Consider the following 17,219-nt stretch of genomic DNA (forward strand, 5'->3'; position numbering starts at 1 on the left):
TACTCAGTCAAGAACTAAGAAGGGTCGAAATTCAGGAAACACTGCAAATCATTCCAGTAGAGATGACACTAACATATTTCTCTCTAGCATTGTTTTTTTTTTTCTTCTTTTAAAGAAATGTCCCATTTCAATGGATTCCTCTGGTCTACCAGATTAATATTTTAACTTAAAATTTTCATTTCCAGAGAATTTCATACATGTGTAGTGTACTTACATCATTTCTACTGTCTCTCCCCTCCAACTCCTCCCATATCCAACTCCTCCATTCACGTAACCCCAACCCCCTCCCAAATAAAAAATTTATCACTTACAACATTTAATGTTGCTCAAATGAACATGTGTTTCAGGCTGGTCACTTGGAATTGGTTATCAAAGGACTTGTCACTGGATAAAGTTTACTCTCCCTCTCTGAGCCAAAGTACCCTAAAGCTCCACATGCAGGAGGGGATATTGTGAGATTAACCCATCCACATTGGCATGTCGAATGGTACTGTCATTATGCAGGTCTTGTTTAGGCAACCATATTGTTGAGATTTCATGGTTCAACTTCCCTGTCATGTCTTTGCAGCAGGCAATCTGATTCTCTGGTCTTATCGTTCTGACTCCTCTTCTACGATTTTCCCTGAGCCTTAGGTGTAGGGGTTGCATTGCAGATGAGCCAAATGGGGTTGGGCATTTCACAGTCAGTTATTTTTTGCATTATGATCAGCTGTGGATCTCTGTAGTGGGCCTCCATCTGTTGCAAAAAGAAGCTTCTTTGTTAAAGGATGAAAGCTACACCTAACAGGCTGGACTAGGTACTCAGGCTGCCCAATCAAGCTAGGCCTTCTTCAAATGTGCAGGTTAGTGGGTTTGCTTTTGTTGCTGTTTAGTTTTTTGGGCTTTTCGAGACAGGGTTTCTCTGTATAATAGTCCTGGCTGTCCTGGAACTCACTCGATAGATCAGGTTGGCCACAGAGATCCACCTGCCTCTGCCTTCTGAGTGCTGTGATTAAAGGCGTGAGTCACAAATGCCAGGTCCAGGTTAGTATTCTTAAAAATAAATTTCAGAAATCAGGTGTTCACCTGTCCTATCCAAGACCCAGGTTCCATCCCTACCAGTTTCAAAAAGAAGGAGTAAACTTTAAACTTCTATCAGCCTGCTCAAAATCATCCAATGGTTCCCAATGTCTTTAACAGTACAGACAAATAAGAGATTTCGGAACTATACAGTATCTACCAATAAAAGTAAGAGTGGTTAACTAATGAATTCTTCTAAAATAAAGCCGTTTTACAGCTTACAATTTATCAGTAAAAGACCTCAATTTGTGTATTTTAAAAATAATTCTGCTTTACAGTTGAAATCTATGTCAATGACATAAAGACAAAACTAATATCCCTTATGTCGGCACAGATCTCACTCATAATCATGCTTTAATTTGCCCTATTAACTTCATGTTCCTATTCAAGTCATGGAAGTTAACCAGAAGTTAAACTGATTTTCCAAAAACTTAACATCTGTAACTACATATTTGTTGATGTAATTTCCACTGCTTACAATGGCACTTACAGATTTAATACACATTTCCTAAGTTCTTACTATACACAAAGCATCACATGTTCCCTATTATGCTTCAAACATAAGGATAAGGATAATGTATACATCATCGATACTCTTCAAAATGACATGCTCTAGAAGTCAAGACCCAAGTAATTAATTATAAGACCCTATGGCAAATTTTATCAAAGAACACAGAATATGCTAAAAGCCCAAGAGAAAAGTCATAAAGCAAAGCCTGTAAGTGTCTGATATGGTTTCCCAGATTAAGAAGCCACCTGAGGTGAATTATTAAAGATGTCAGTGGGGTCATAAAGTATAAGGTACTGTAGGCACATTTAAAGCACAGATCAGACTGCAAGTCATTAGCTGTGGCTAAGCTAGGGGATATTTGAGAGGAAATGATAAATGATAAAACTAGAGAGGTAAGCAAAGGAAAGATCTTGATGGGCCTTCCCTACAAAGCTATGAAATGTGCACCTTATTCTAGGAGACCAGGCAACAGGAAAACATCCTGGAAGGCACACACATTAGGAATTCCAACAACCTAATTGTCCATCTTCACTTAATATGTGACCTTCATGAAATCTGTTAGATTTCACGATTCTCAAATATACCACAGGGATTAATAATATCAATTTCACCAATACTATAATAAGAAATATTTCATTTAAACCCAGGATAGAGATAGTAAACTGCTTAAACTCTGACTTGATAGTAGTTATTAATTTTTATTTATCTTTGTTTTTTGAGGAAGGATTTCTCTGTGTAACCCTGGTTATCCTGAAATTCGTTCTGCAGGCCAGGTTGGCCTCGAACTCAAAGAGATTCACCTGCCTCTGCCTCTGCCTCCTGAATGCTGAGATTAAAGGCATGCACCACTACCACCCAGTTCATTTTTATACCTTTAAGTAATAATTAAGAAACAAAAACTTTAGCTGGCTATGGTGGCTCACATCCGTAATTCCAATACTAGACAGACTGAGGCAAGAGTGTTTTGAGTTACAGGCTGGCCTAGGCTTTAAAGTGAAATTTTGCCTCTAATGAAAAAAAATTATAACAACAGTAGATTATGCAACAAAGATATTACGTGACCAACAATATCAAAATATTTACATCTTTACTGAAAGTTTATTGACTCAACCTAGCACATAATGTATAACTAGAAAATATTAACTATTATTATAACTGAAGCATTGTAAGTATGAAATAGAAGGTGCAATGAAATTTACAAAAATCTGTCTGGTGACAAAGGAACAAAAGGAATGTTGGAAAATGACAAAAATGTTGCTTTAACCTATTTTGTTGCTTTCCTTCCATTTCATCTTAAGAGGGGGAAAAAGACTTCTACCTCTGTTTACTCATCCCTGTAAGTTAAAACCTATTATGTACTCTGTAACAGCACTAAATGTTACTATCAGATAGATAGCATACTTGTTTGTTATAACCTGACTTAAATGCCCTATTCATGGAAAAATAAGCACACTGGAGTCAAACATGTCCCACTGTAATCAGGAATGTTAAATAACTTGTATGTTTACAAATAATAAGCTGCAATAGTTAGCTAGCATAGACTGAAATTATAGCTTATATTGCAGATCCACTAGATATCATTCTAAACACTGAGAATAGATCATTTTTAATCATTATTCAACTGTGATATAAGTGCCATTACTATTTTATTACAGGTGAAGAAACTGAAACATAGAGAAACTAAATGAATTTCTGACAGCTACAACATGGAAGGGCGAAGGCTTGAATTCTTAAGAATTAAACTATCTATGCCATAGTATTCTCAGAAAGATTAGTTTTGATTACAAGTATAAAGGCTGTGGGGATGAATTTTCTTAATCCTTGGTACTTAGTAGTCTAAAAGTATTAGTTCCATTCCACAGTAAAGACTTGATGGGGGGGAGGGGTAACTATTTTAAACTCGGTGGTAGGACACACAGATAGCATGCTCAGCACCATGGGTTCAACTTCAAAATCACATATACTTATTATACACAAAACACTACTTTAAATGTCTTAATTTCCTAGAACCCTAAGTTCAATAGCTTATAGTTGTTACAAATTCATAAATATGCACTAATTGGTTAGGTATAGGTTTGTTGCTTTTGTTCTCCCATTTTAAAATTATGTCTTTTAAAAACAGGGTCTTGCTATATTAGCAGAAACTTGTCTTGACACTCTCTTGCCATAGTCCTCCAAGTGCTGAAGTATGTCACCAAGCCCAGTTTGATGGTTTGAATGAGAAAGGTCCCCATAGGCTAAGGTATTTGTTTCCCTGTTAGTAGACTGTTTTGGAAGGGCTAGGGGTGTGGCCTTGTTGGAGGAGGTATGTCATTGGGAGGTGGGCTTTGAGGTTTCAAACCATTCCCAGTTGGTGTTCTCTCTCTACCTCCAACTTCCAGATCAGCAAGCTCCTAGCTACTGGCTCCAGTGCCATGCCTGCATGTCTGATGTCATGCTCCCTGTCGTGATGGTCACAGACTCATCCTTGATAAATATAAGCAAGCCCCCAATTAAACGCTTTCTCTTTTAAGTTGTCTTGATCATGGTGTCTCTTCACAGTGATCGAATAGCAAACTAAGACACCCAGCTAAATAACACTTTTCCTACTCTAAAGTCTTCAAACCTGAAACAATTTTACAGTTTCAAGGTTTACTCTTATGGTTTGAATCTGGAGTGCCCTCTGCAGGCTCTGCATTAAAGGCTTGGTTAGCAGCTAATAGGCTCTAGAGAGGTGGTTGCATCATTAGTGCTTTCAACTTATTGGTAGATTAATCTACTAATAGACTCTTGATCTGATGGCATTCCTGGGAGGGGAAATGGTAGAAATTACAAATGGGCCCACGTGGAGGAAGTGGATCACTGAGGGCATGCCTTGTAAGGAAATGTCCTGTCCCCATCCCATGCCATCTCTGCTTCCTAGATACCATAAAGTGAACAGCTTTTCTCTGCCTTGGCATGGTCCAAAACTTACAGAGCCAGCAAACTATGGACTGAAACCTTTGAAATTAATAAGCTAAAATACATCTTCCCTCCTTTGTTTCACTTGGCTGTCTTGTCACAGTAACAAAAAGTGCCTAGCAGTTTCCATAGAAGTCACATAGATGTTCCATTAAATATGAACCTATAGGATAAAGACTGTAGGTTATTTAGGAGATTTTTGTTCTATTAACATTATGATTAGAAAGTAGCAGACATATATGCGCAGGTCTCCATAAGCTTTGTCATGTCTTCTTTACATTTTTCATACTTCTCTTTAGAATAGGTATATTATCTGGTACAGAATGGGTCTTTGAACAAGGCTTTTAAAGATGCAAAACAGTAGAAATATTTACCATGAAGAAGTTAACCAAACTACTCAAAAATTGTCCTAGAGGGTAGGATGGCAGAACAAGGGAGAAGGAAGAGAGGACAGAAGAGGAGGAAAGAAAGAAGGAATAAAAAAGAGAGGAAAAAAGTGAGGAGGGGAGGAAAGGAGAAACAAGAACCATAAACAAGGTAAAGCAATACCCAGAGATACATAGCCAAGTTTTTGGAGGGAAAGTAAATATGAGTCAGGGTTTCACACTGTAAAATTCCTGGGCAATGAAAGACTACAGAGATAAAATCTATTTCATGTACTAGAAAGTCCAGTATCAGTGCAGTTAGTAAAGCAAAGATGTAGTATTTTCATTGTGAAGCATGGAACATGGGTTAATAACTACATTTTTTTGTTGTTACTGCTGGATTGACTCACATATATAACAACTTTAAAATTACAAAATTAAAAGGAAACAACATGTCAAGGTTCACCTAAATGTTTCTTTAAAGTATAAAATAGTAAAAGAATTTTAAAAAGAAAAATGAAGTTCCCTGTGAAATTAAATCCCAGAAACTGAAATTCAGAGTTCTGGCTCACAGATCCAAGTGATTTCAAAATACAGGAAACAAATCAAACAGCAAGAACCCAGTAAACCACAATGACTATCAATTATTGCACAGTAAAGGACATGCCTACCAAATGCAATCCAATCATAAAATTGCAATCCTTTAAATACTTGGTAAAATTCATTTGCCTGAATCATTCAAGCCTTCCACACATCAGAGTTGTGTTCCCCATTTGAGGCTCTTCCCTCCTTTTCCTACTATTTTCCCCTCAAATTTTACTTTGAACATAGAAAGCAATTCTCGAGTATTATAATTCAACTTTTAGGTATAATTTTTCAAGTATGTACTATCATGTAAACTAATACCCTGAAGCCCTTTGTGGCAAAGATAAACTGTCTTTATTCAGGGTTATTTCTCACATTCATTATATTTAAATAATGCTCTATGACAAATTCTTGCCAATGAAATTTGGGGAAATATCCCTTTCAGTTCTTAAGAAATGGTCTGTGAACCAGAAACAAAATCCCAAGAGTCTAGGAATGGAGGAGTCACAAAACATAAGGTGCTCCAAGTAGGTTACCACAGAGAAGATAACCATGCTGGCCAGGACATGCAAACTTCTGCCTAAGACACTAAAAGTTTGTAATGAAGCCATTGCCATGATTGGCATTAGCAGTTAAAGACAGAAATTTCTAAATATTTTAATCCCTCTTAATGAAAGGTGTTTATAATGAACATTCTAGAAAGGTTGTTCACAGCTCCTTTAGGTAACAGTACATCTCAATATCTAAACAATATTCCACCTTGACTTTGTTATAATTTCTTTAAACAAAAAGGATCAGTATTTCCAGCGTTAAAAAATAAACTATCCAAATACTTGGCTTTTTGTTTGTTTGGAGTAGGGGGCTGTCTTTTTTGTTTTGGGGGAGGAGTGGTTTGGTTTGGTTTGTCTGACAGGGTCTTAATATGAAGCCATAACTAACCTAAACTACAGGGTTCTGCCTCTGCCTCACAAAGGCTGGGATTATAGGTCTGTACCAGCAGGCTGAAGAGGATGTGAGGAAATAGGAATCCCTACTTACTGCTGGTGGGAGTGTAAACTAGCACAGCCAGTACAGAATACTTCAAAAAATTAAAAACAGGACTACCATATGAACCAGCTCTCTCTATATATATTTTTTTCAAGACTCTACATCCTATGATAGTGATAAACATGCACACTCATATTTATTAATTCTATATTCATGATATCAAGGAAATGGAATCAGCCTAGATGCCCATAATGAAAATGTGGTATACATACACAATGAAATTTTACTCAGCTGTAAAGAAAAATTAAATTTGCAAGGAAATGGTTAGCGTGGAAGGCATTATGTTAAGACAACTGACCCAAATAAAGAAAGACAAAACCAGCGCTCTCTCTTCATTTGTATGTAAGTGGGAATAAATGTGGATAAAACCTACAGTACTAGAATGGACTTCAAGAAAGAGTAAAGAGATTCTGAAGGGGGAAGGCAAAAAGAACATATGACGGAAAACCAGAAGGGGGTGCAGGATAGAAACAAAGGGGGCTAAAGGGTAGGAGAGATACAAGGGAACGCAAAACAATTTTTTTTTTTGAAAATGCCAGTGATACCTAACCCTCTGTATGTCAATTTTTATTTGCTAACTTTTTAGATAAATCAAAATATATTTTGCCTTCTAATAAAGCTATCTCTACAAACATATATGCATACGTGTACACATATGTAATTTTTCACTGTTTATATATTAAAACTTTCACTGGATATTTTGAAATTTTAGAAAACCTCACTGTATACTTAAAAATTTAGAAAATATACTAAGATCATTGTTGTTAAAACAAAGATAAAATGTAACTAGGGAAATATTATTTTAAGAATCATTTTTTAATTTTTAAGTGTCTATATATAGATGTGAACATAGGTGCCCTCTGAAGCCCATAGAACTGGCATTGCAGTTAGTTCTGTCAGCTGCTTGACATGGATGCTGGGAGCCCAACTCTGGTTCCTCTGTGAGAATATTATGCTCTCTCAATCACTCAACCACCTCTTCAACCTCAAAATTGGTATTTTTAAAGAGACATGAACTTAGCTCTCAATGGCATTATTCCCACATTCTCATGGCACTGTCTTTACCCCATCCCCCAAAAAGGAAACGAGAGGAATTAAAAAGAAAAAACTTAAATTAGAACCAAGTGAAATGATAAGTGCCTATAACTGCAGTAGGGAGGCTGAGGCAGGAGAATGCTAAGTATGATGTAAGCCTACACCACAGGGCAAGACTCTCAAAACACATTTTAAAAAGCAAGTAATTTTAAAAATTGTCATTCTTTTAACTTCTCCTGGCTTTACTTTATACTCCTCACCATTACAGTTTTCCAAAAACATAAAATTAAAATTTAAAAAAAAACCTTAAAATTCAATGAATAATGCATTTATTACTCTCTGCAAAAAAAAAAAAATGGAAATAGAAAATTATCGTAAGATGGTGGGAAAGCATTGCTTCCACTCAGAAAGCTACTTCTAAAGGTTTTATTTACTAAAATCAGTCAACATGAACTATAAGAATTATATAACACTTATGACAACTCTTGTGACTGCTCATAAATTCTAGTTCTTTGATCCATTTTAATGTCTGACTGTATTCAAACATTTACAGAACTTAGAATCTTCCCCCCTGGGGATATGTTACAAAAATTCCTAAGTAAAGAAACTAAGAGACTACTCAAAAACAATCAAATATATCAAATACAGCTATTTATTATAAACTCACATGCAAGGCTACATCGACGACTTTATTTCTAGAAAAAGTACATGCCATATGCTTACAAATACTATATGTATTTCAAAGGCCTCTGAAATACTTTTTTTGCCCTTCAGAGTAGGAAACCAAACCCAGGACTTCATACGTGCAAGCTAAGTTGTACACAAAGCTACATCCCAGCTGTATTTTCTTGATCCCTAAAACTCACGGTTAAGCATATTGTGTATTTGTACTTAATGCTTTTCAACACTTACAATCAGAACTGTCTGTAGCAGGCAATACTAAAATAAAGCACCCGCTGTGTGCCAAACATGTTTTCTCCTCCTATTCTCACAACCGTACTGAAAAGATACCATCATCTTGTACAGGTAAGAAAACAAATGTACAAACTCAGGGTATTCTAAAGAGAAAGATAATGCGAATGAATACAAATTACATGGCCATGGTTGTAACAAGTCTGTAAAGTTAAGCCCTTTTTTCCACTGAGCTGCACACATGAGGCTATTCTTCAAATACTGACTAGAAAACAGCTTTTTACTCTCCTCTCCCCACCCCTCACCTTCTCAGCGAACAACATAATGTTTTTGTTGTGAGACATGGTTCAGAAAAGAGCAGTCAGTCTACGGCCCTTACACTGACCACAGCTTAAAAGCGTCAAATCTGTTTTGTGACTCCACCCAGTCAAAGTCTAGCTGTGTGGGCTAACTAAATACAATTGTAAAGACAGTGAGGTAAATCGGGAAATAAATAGAATGCCGTGTATACACAGTTCTGAAAACGCACGGAGTCCACTGACAGATTTACCTTGATGTCCTCCTTTTGCTTTGATTCTTCTAAAATAGCTTTCCAGGAGCAGAGAAGCTGCTTGATCTAGGTTTGGGAGACTTGAGGAAAACACGTTTGGTTGTACATGACTATGTTGATGGACAACCGAGAAGCAATAAGGTAGCATCTAAACAGCGCTGTTATGTGCTGCCACTGTGTACAAACGGCTGTGCTCAAGCCCCGAGCACAATCCTCCTCAACAGCCTAAGCTAAATAAGCTGCCTGGGTTAAGATGACAGCTCCGGTAACTTCCTCTTCCTCGCTGACCTCCTCCTCAGTTCCATGTGTCCACGCCTTTCCCTCTAGGAGGCAGGGCAGAAGCAATTTCAAATTCACAAAATCCATCCGATCCCACCAGCACCACAGGCCAAGAAGGCCAGTTCCCCTTCCTGCCTCTGCCTTTCCTAGGGGATTTTTCTAAGGGTTGGGGGGGAAAAAATCTTACCAACGACAAAGTAATCTGCAACAACAACAACAACAACAACAAAGACCGTATTTACTCAGCCTCTCCTCTCACAGCCTTAGAGGGAGGGCGTAAAGAGCAGATCTCAACAGCACGTCTTCCGAGATTTACTGTTTTGATTCACTTTCCCTCGGGTTCCCACCGCCAGCCGGGGGAAGGCCTGCAGTTAGAACGCCAAAATACGCCTCTGTCTCCCCCGGGGAGACGCGGAGGCGGCACAGGCGACCGCCATCCGCGTGTCCCGCCCCCGACCCTCACCTGGCCAGGCCCGGGGCAGCGCCCAGGGCTCGCGCGAGCACGGCGTCCCGGGAGCGTCTGGGGAGGCCGGCGGGCGGGAGGGCGAGCGGGCGAGCGGCGGGCGGCGCGAAGACGGTTAGGCCGCGCTGCAGGCCGGCGCGCTTCCTGCCGCGGCCCCAGCCTCGGCAAGCGCGGCCCGAGTCCCCGCCGCCAGCTCGCCCGCCGCCGTGGGGGCCGCACTCCCTCCCGCGTCCACGACGTGGGGCCGGGCCGAGCAGTTCTCACCTGCGAGGCTCCCGAGCCTCGGCCTCGAAGCGGGAGGACCACGCCGCTCAGGGGTCTCCCGACGCCGACCGGACCCCCTCCCCACACGCACACGGCCGGGAACCCGCGCCCCCTGAGGCGACGCGGGCCGGCTCCCGCCGCCCAACACGCACACACACACACGCACACCCACTCGCCGCGGGGCCGCCTCCCGCTCGCCCGCTCGCCCGCCCGCCAAAGTCCCAACTCACACACCCACACACGTTCGTCCCTCGCCCACCTCACTTCCCCCGGGGGGACGCGCTCCCCCTCGCTCCACTCCCGGTCCCACTCCGAAGCACGGAAAACACTCTACCTCATTCTCCTCGGCGGGCCCAGAAGGAGCAACAGCAGCCATTTCCCCGCGGCAGGGGAACACACACACACACACACACACACACACACACACACACACAAACACGCGCGCCCGCGCGCGCACCAGGCCCCCACAGATGCTCCCCTCCAAACCTCAGACGCAAACACAAACACCCACGCCCGCCCGCCCGCTCGCTCGCCCCAAGGGCCCGCGGCGGCGGGAGGCCCGGCCCCGGAAGGCGAGCGCGCAGGGCCGGGAGAACCCAGGCCCGCGCCCCCTCCTCACCTGCATTCAGCGCGCCAGGGTCCGGGCGGCGACGGCGACGGCGGCGGCGGGGCGGCTGCTGCTGGGCTGCGGCGGCGGGGGAGGCGGCGGCGGCGGTGGCGGCGGGGCTGAGGGCAGTAAAGACATGCAGGCAGCCCGCCGGGGGAGAGGCACCGGCCGGAGGGGACGCGGGGGCGGGCGGGCCGGGCCGGGCCGCCTGAGGAACCACCGAGGCGGCGGAGGGCGGCCGAAGGGAGCGAAGACCAGACGGATCGGGAGGGGGGCGGGGAGAGGGGGAACGCGGGCCGCGTCGGGCCGGGGCCGGGGCGACGGCGACCGGGGGCGCGCAGGAGGAGAGGGCCCGCGGTCGCCGGAGACGGGGCGAGCCGCTGGGGCGAGAGCCTCGCGGAGCTGGGCCTTGGCCTTCTCCTGCGCCGAGGCTGCCGCCGCTGCGGGGGTTGCTGCCGAGCCGGGTTGCTTGCCGAGGCCGGGGCCGAGCCGAGAGGGAGGAGAGAGAGAGAGAGGAGAGAGAAACGCGAGCTTTCGGTGCCTTCGCTCTAATTCACACACGCTCACACCCCCGAGGGCCGGGGGAGAAGAGTCCGGGCGCTATCGCTTTAGAGATTAATAACAAGGTGCAGAGAGTGCGAGGAGGAGGAGGAGGAGAGATGATTGACGTGGAGGGGCTGGCGGGACTCAGTCACTCCCCAGCGCCGAGGGGTGGGGTGAGGAAGGGAAGGGGGCGGGGCTCCGGCGCCGCGCGGCGGGAGGTGCGCGTGCGCGCGGAGCGGCCAAGCCGCTGGCTCACTTCCTCACCCTTGCTAGTGTTTTGAGAAAAAAAAAAAAAAGATTTCTCCCTGATTAGGTTGAGCCAGAAGACTTGTGAGATTATCAAAACCTACGTGCTTACGGGTGTGTGGGAAGACACGCGGGCACCTTGCATGGACCCCGCACTGTTCCCTGATGCTGGCCCCAGGCAGGCCCACAGCAGAGCCCAGGGCATTCTAGCTGGTTAAGGAGACGTCAGGTGAGGTGAAGAGACCCGAGGACGTGTCTTCTTACACCCTCAGTGGGTTTCTTTTCCTTTTTCTTTTTTTTTTTTCTTTTTAAACAAAACAGGTAGCGTGTGTAAGTTGCGTGGCGGGAGGTGAATTTCAAAACCTCTGACGCTCTGCGATAACCCCGTCCTATTTTTAAGGCCTCCCTTCTCGCGATAAAATTGTATTTTGGCAGTTTGCGGCAGTTACGGAATAAAAACATTCAAGTGTAAACTAGAAATATTATTGGTTGCCGCGTGAATGGAGCCTGCTATTTTCGGTTCCGAGGGATTTATTTTTGCCACTTGAAGGTTTTTCCACCAACAGACCGAGAAACAAATTGCATTTGCTCCTGAAGGCAGAATGCTTGCTGCCTTGTGTTTGCACTTTCAATATCTCCCGGTGCATGGCTCTGTGGTGGGTATTTGCCGAGGTTGATCCAGAGTCGATTACACGGTTCAACATATTTTACCCTCAAAAATATGTTGTCTTTAGCCCACTAAAGGCACTGTATTTGGTTGCAGTTTTATCTCGGGCCCTGTTACGGAATGTTTAAAGCCTTTATCTCTTGCAAGGGGAGAAAAGAGATTTAATTAAAATGCAAATCATTTATGAAGAACTGAACTGCACTTTCATCTTGTCACCAGGAAGTGTGAATGAGTGAAAAAGCAGCCCCTCTGGGCTAAAAAGACCTACATGCTACCAGTTTTTCCATTCTGGCTAGATTTCTATTTCCCTTGCTTGCTACACACCACACACACACACACACACACACTTCTGGAAGAAGTCTATTCAATCCCAAGTATTTTTGTTTAGACTGACAAAAATACTAACAATAATTAGTGCTCTTTAGCTTTGTAAAGAGCAAAGCCAAACAAGTCACTTCAGGAGGCCAGGAGAGTGAACCTGCCTTCCTTACACCTTATTTACCATCAAATTTCTTGTCACAGATCCCCAAAATAGAAATACTTAGCAAATGCTGAAAAAGATAAACAATTAGTTCAAACTTTTAAGTCAGATAAATGTGATACATCTCTCACAGGTCTTCAAATACAGCTCTAGATAAATTTGTAGCTCACAAACAATAAGCAAATATACATACCAGGTGTGTTATGTTCTCTCATAGCACCGGAGAAACATGTACAGTCCCTATGTCTGTGTACTTCACAGTCCTTGCAGGGGAAGCTGACACATAAACAGGAAGTTCTCAGAGAATGAGCCAAAAATGAAAGGTGACACAAATTAGTTGAACAATGCCTAGAAGGACAGATGGAAAGCACTGACATTTTTACCTCAGCCATCTGATACTACCCACCACCATCGGTTGCCTAACAGTAGAAACAGTATGGGGAGAAGAGAGAGGGCCATTGTGGATATTTAAAAAGCACTCAAACAATGAGGTTTGCTAGTATTTATTTATTTATTTTGGGGTTTTTGAGACAGGATTTCTCTGTGTAGCTTTGGAGCCTATCCTGGCACTTGCTCTGTAGACAGGCTGGCCTCGAACTCACAGAGATCTACCTACCTCTGCCTCCTGAGTGCTGGGATTAAAGGCATGTGCCACCAGTGCCCAAACAGGTTTTGTAGTCTTGAGGCTCAGGTTTACCTAGGGAAATGCTCATCATTGGTGTCTTAAGTTTAAGTAGTCAGTGTTTCACAATCATTGGGCACGGGGTGATTTTAACATTTAGAATTTAAATGTTTTTATAGAAAGTTCCAATGGAGATGAGGGCTGGAGAGATGAGTCAGTGGCTAAGTGTTCATCCAGAGGACTTGTTTAATACCCAGAACCTACATGGAGGCTCACAACCACCTGTAACTACAGTTCTAGGGGATCTGATATCCTCTTCAGACTTCCAGACACACAAACATACATTTGGGCAAAACACTCATGTACATGAAAGTCAATAAATAATAATTAAAAATCTCAGTTGAATCCAGGCTGTGTTCAAATAATCTCTACTCAAAGAGGTATTTTCTGTATGATAGCAACTATGTTGACTTCTACAAACAAAGTAAAGGACTAATTTGCACACATACCCCACCCTTGGCATGTTGGGAACCATACCCAGGGATTGAGTTTACACATTTAGAGAAATATATTCCGTAAATAAGTACAATTATGTATCAATGAAAATTAAAATTGTCCTTTTTAAAGAGGTAATTTGGAGCTGGAGATACGGTTCAATCATTAAGAGCCCTGTCAGTTCTTATTCTTACCATCCACATCAGGCATTTCCTAACTTCCTGTATCTCAGGCTCCAGGATATACAACACCCTCTTCTGACTTCCAAGGGCATCTGTGCTCTAGCATGCACACACACACACACACACACACACACACACACACACACTCCTAAATGTTAAAAAAAAAAAAGAAAAGGTAAAGGAGTAGTTTATCCAATTGAAGTTTCTTACTTTTAAGTAAAGTCTTTTAGGCCAAATTGCCTTAATAGAATTTTTATTTATGTGATTGCAGAATTGGTTCATTCTTTCTGAGTGAAAGGGATACTTGTTTTGTGATTTGTTTCAAATTGGCATTTGAAGCATTTTATCTGAATAAATCTTCTTATCCATGTTTTTTATCAGTATCCTATTGCTATCAAATTCTGTTCAGCAAATTTCTCAAAAGCAAAGATTGCAGATTTTTTTGTCAACAAAATTACTTCTGTTTGATTAAATTAGATTTTTATTGATTTCAGTACTTGTGTTTATAGCAACAACTTCATAACTTTTAAGAAAAGTCACTTAGATTTATTCAATTAAGATATAATTAGTAAAATAGGGCTGGAGAGATGACTTGGTGTCGAAGAGTGCTTGATGCTTTTCGAGAGGATCTTAGTTCTGTTCCCAACATCTATATTGGGCTTCTAACTCTAGCTTCTCTGGTCTCCAAGGTCACCTGCTCACACATGGTCTACACAGAAATAAACACATACACAAAAATGAATAAAAATAAATCTTAATATTGGTAAGATAGGTGTGCTTTACTCCACCCATTTTTACAGATATAAAATAACTTTAGCTTGGTCTGGAACGTATTCAGACATATCAGTTTGTCACACTCACTTGACCCTAGTTTTGATTCCCAGCACCATAAACAAATAAGCAAATAACTTTAACTCTGAAATAAGTATTGTGCTTGGTGGTAGTTCAGTCAGTAAAGTACTTTCTTGCAAGAGGACTTGGGTTTAATCTGCAAGCTACCTACCCCCCACCAAAAAAAAAAAAAAATGCTGGGCATGGGGACACAGAGAGGGAGGCAGAGGACACTGGAAGATAGGCAGATCCCTAGGACTCACTGGCGGGCCAGCTTAGTAAGTTCCAAGCCAGTAAGCTACTCTGTCTCAAAAATATAAACAGAAAACAAGCAAAAAAGAAAACACAGTGGTTAGAGCGTCAGTAACAACAGTTGAAGTTGTCTTCTGGCCTCTACACATACATGCACATGCTCACTTATATATGAACATGTCATATAATAACGCATACAAGGGGCTGGATAGAGGGCTCAGCAGTTAAGAGCACTGGCTGCTCTTCCAGAGGATTCTGGTTCAAATCCCAGCACCCACATGGCAGCTCACAACTCTTAGTAAACCCCAGTTCCAGGGAATCTGACATCCTCACACAGACAAACATGCAGGCAATATACCAATGTATATAAAATAAAAATAAATTATAAAAAATAAATACACACAAATACATATTAAGACTTCCTTTAAAAAAACAAACAAAAAAACAAAACAAAAACCTTCCCAGACCTCCTCACTGGACCTCCAAATTATATTTCAGTGAAGTGACATAGTCTCTATTTCACTGAACTGCATTTTCTGTGCTCCTGTCATTGACACCCCTGTCTCTCCCTCTTCTTTATCTTTTATATTTCTTTTTGGTTGTTTTTATTTTGGTTGATATTTGTTCATGTGTGTACATTTCCTGCATGTACTGATGTGCACATGCCTAGTGCCCACAAATATGTGCATTTGGAAGCCCCAGAGCAACCTCAGCCTCATGTGTCTTTTCTCAATAGCTGTGTACCCAATTTGCTTGTTTGGTGGTTTTGGAGGGTTGGTTTTTAGGGATTTTTTGTTGTTGTTGTTAGTGCTTGGTTGGTTGGGCTGGGTTTTTTGACCTGGAGCTCACCAAGTAGGCTAAACTAGCAGACTAGCAAGCCCTAAAGATACACTTGTCATCTATCCTACCCTGGTGCTAGGATTACAAAAATTCAAGACCACACCTGACTTATTTTTTTTTCTTTTATGGAAAATGGAGTTGTTTTTTTTTTCATGCAACATAGACTGATTATAGTTTTCCCTTCCTTCACTCCTGCCAGTTCCTCCCTGATACCTGACATTTTAAATGTGGGTTGGGGGGGGGGTTGTTTGGAAATAGAATTTAGTGTAGCCAGGTTGGCCTTGAACTTGCATTGCAGTGAGGATGACCTTGAACCTCTGATCATCCTGCTTCCAAGTGCTTTGATTATAGTACTGGGCCCCCATGCCTGGTTTTATGTGTTACTAAGGATCAAACTGAGAATTTTGTGTGTGCTACCCACAGAGCTATATCCCAAGCCCCTGTTGTTGTTGTTGTTGTTGTTGTTGTTGTTGTTATGTGCTGGTTTGCTTTTGAGCCAAAATCTCTCATTATAGTTCATGATGGCCTGCTATATAGCCAGGCTAGCTTGGAAGTTGTGGCAATTTTATATCATTCTCCCAAGGGCTCAGGTTACAGGCAAGGTAAGCTGTTTCTCAATTTTCTTGAAGGTTTTGACTGCCATTGCTGTGCACATGCAAGAGTGGTGACTTACTTGGTGTTTCTGCCCTTCTCCTAACCCATCAGCTCTTTTCATTGCCCTTCCCTTTGTTCCTTTCTCCAGATTGACTATGATATCACCAAGAATTACACTATTAATTTGGTGCATTAATTACTTTTCTTGTTGCTATGATGAAATATCTGACAAGCATCATCTTAAGGGAGGAAGGGTTTATTCTGACTTAGGGTGGCAGGAGCAGGAGGAAGCCAGTCACATTGCATCCACAGTCAGGGAGCACAGAGTGAAGGAAGTAGGGCTGAGCTTTAAAATCTCAAGGCCTCCCACAGTGATCCATTTCCTGCAGTGAAGCTCCACTGTCTAAAGGTTCCAAATCTTGGTACCACCAGCAGGGCACCAAGTGTTCAAATGAACAAGTCTAAGGGATATTTCACATTTAAATCACAACTACTTTTTTTTTTTTTTGGCTTTTTGAGACAGGGTTTCTCTGTGTAACAGTTCTGGCTGTCTTGGAACTCACTCTGTAGATCAGACTGGCCTTGAATTCACAGAGATCTGCCTGCCTCTGCCTCCCAAGTGCTGGGATCAAAGGTGTGTGCCACCACGGTCTGGCTCAAACCACAATTCTTTTTTTTTTTTTTTCTTAAAGCTTTTTACTTTGAGCCATCATGAAAAAATCATACAGGGCCACAGACAAGACATGATCACAGAATGAAGATAACACAATTAGAAGAATCAATGCCTGTCAGCTAATGTTGAAGCTGAAGTTCTAGGAGTGCGACATGATCCAGGGGCGATAGAATGGA

At 42.1% G+C, this 17,219-nt stretch overlaps 1 protein-coding gene across 5 annotated transcripts in view; it reads right to left on the reverse strand.

The window, feature by feature from the left end:
* Cnot6l (CCR4-NOT transcription complex subunit 6 like) overlaps positions 1-12,770 on the reverse strand; it is an 84,596-nt gene extending 71,826 nt beyond the window's left edge. The window contains exon 1 of one of the 5 annotated variants that reach the window (XM_027387677.2): positions 12,748-12,770. Coding sequence is in view for 1 of the 5 variants with exons in the window: in XM_027387676.2 (XP_027243477.1) it covers positions 10,345-10,349 (5 nt within the window). In the remaining 4 variants the exon portion in view is untranslated. Of the gene's footprint in view, positions 1-9,004; positions 9,240-10,010; positions 10,031-10,344; positions 10,471-10,629; positions 10,873-12,747 lie in introns of those variants that run through there. The other 4 variants (XM_027387680.2, XM_027387676.2, XM_027387679.2 and 1 more) reach the window with 4 other exon arrangements.
* Between the last annotated feature and the right edge of the window lie 4,449 nt (positions 12,771-17,219).

The sequence above is a fragment of the Cricetulus griseus genome (assembly GCF_003668045.3).
Source record: "Cricetulus griseus strain 17A/GY chromosome 1 unlocalized genomic scaffold, alternate assembly CriGri-PICRH-1.0 chr1_1, whole genome shotgun sequence".
In the NCBI taxonomy this organism is placed as follows: Eukaryota; Metazoa; Chordata; class Mammalia; order Rodentia; family Cricetidae; genus Cricetulus; species Cricetulus griseus.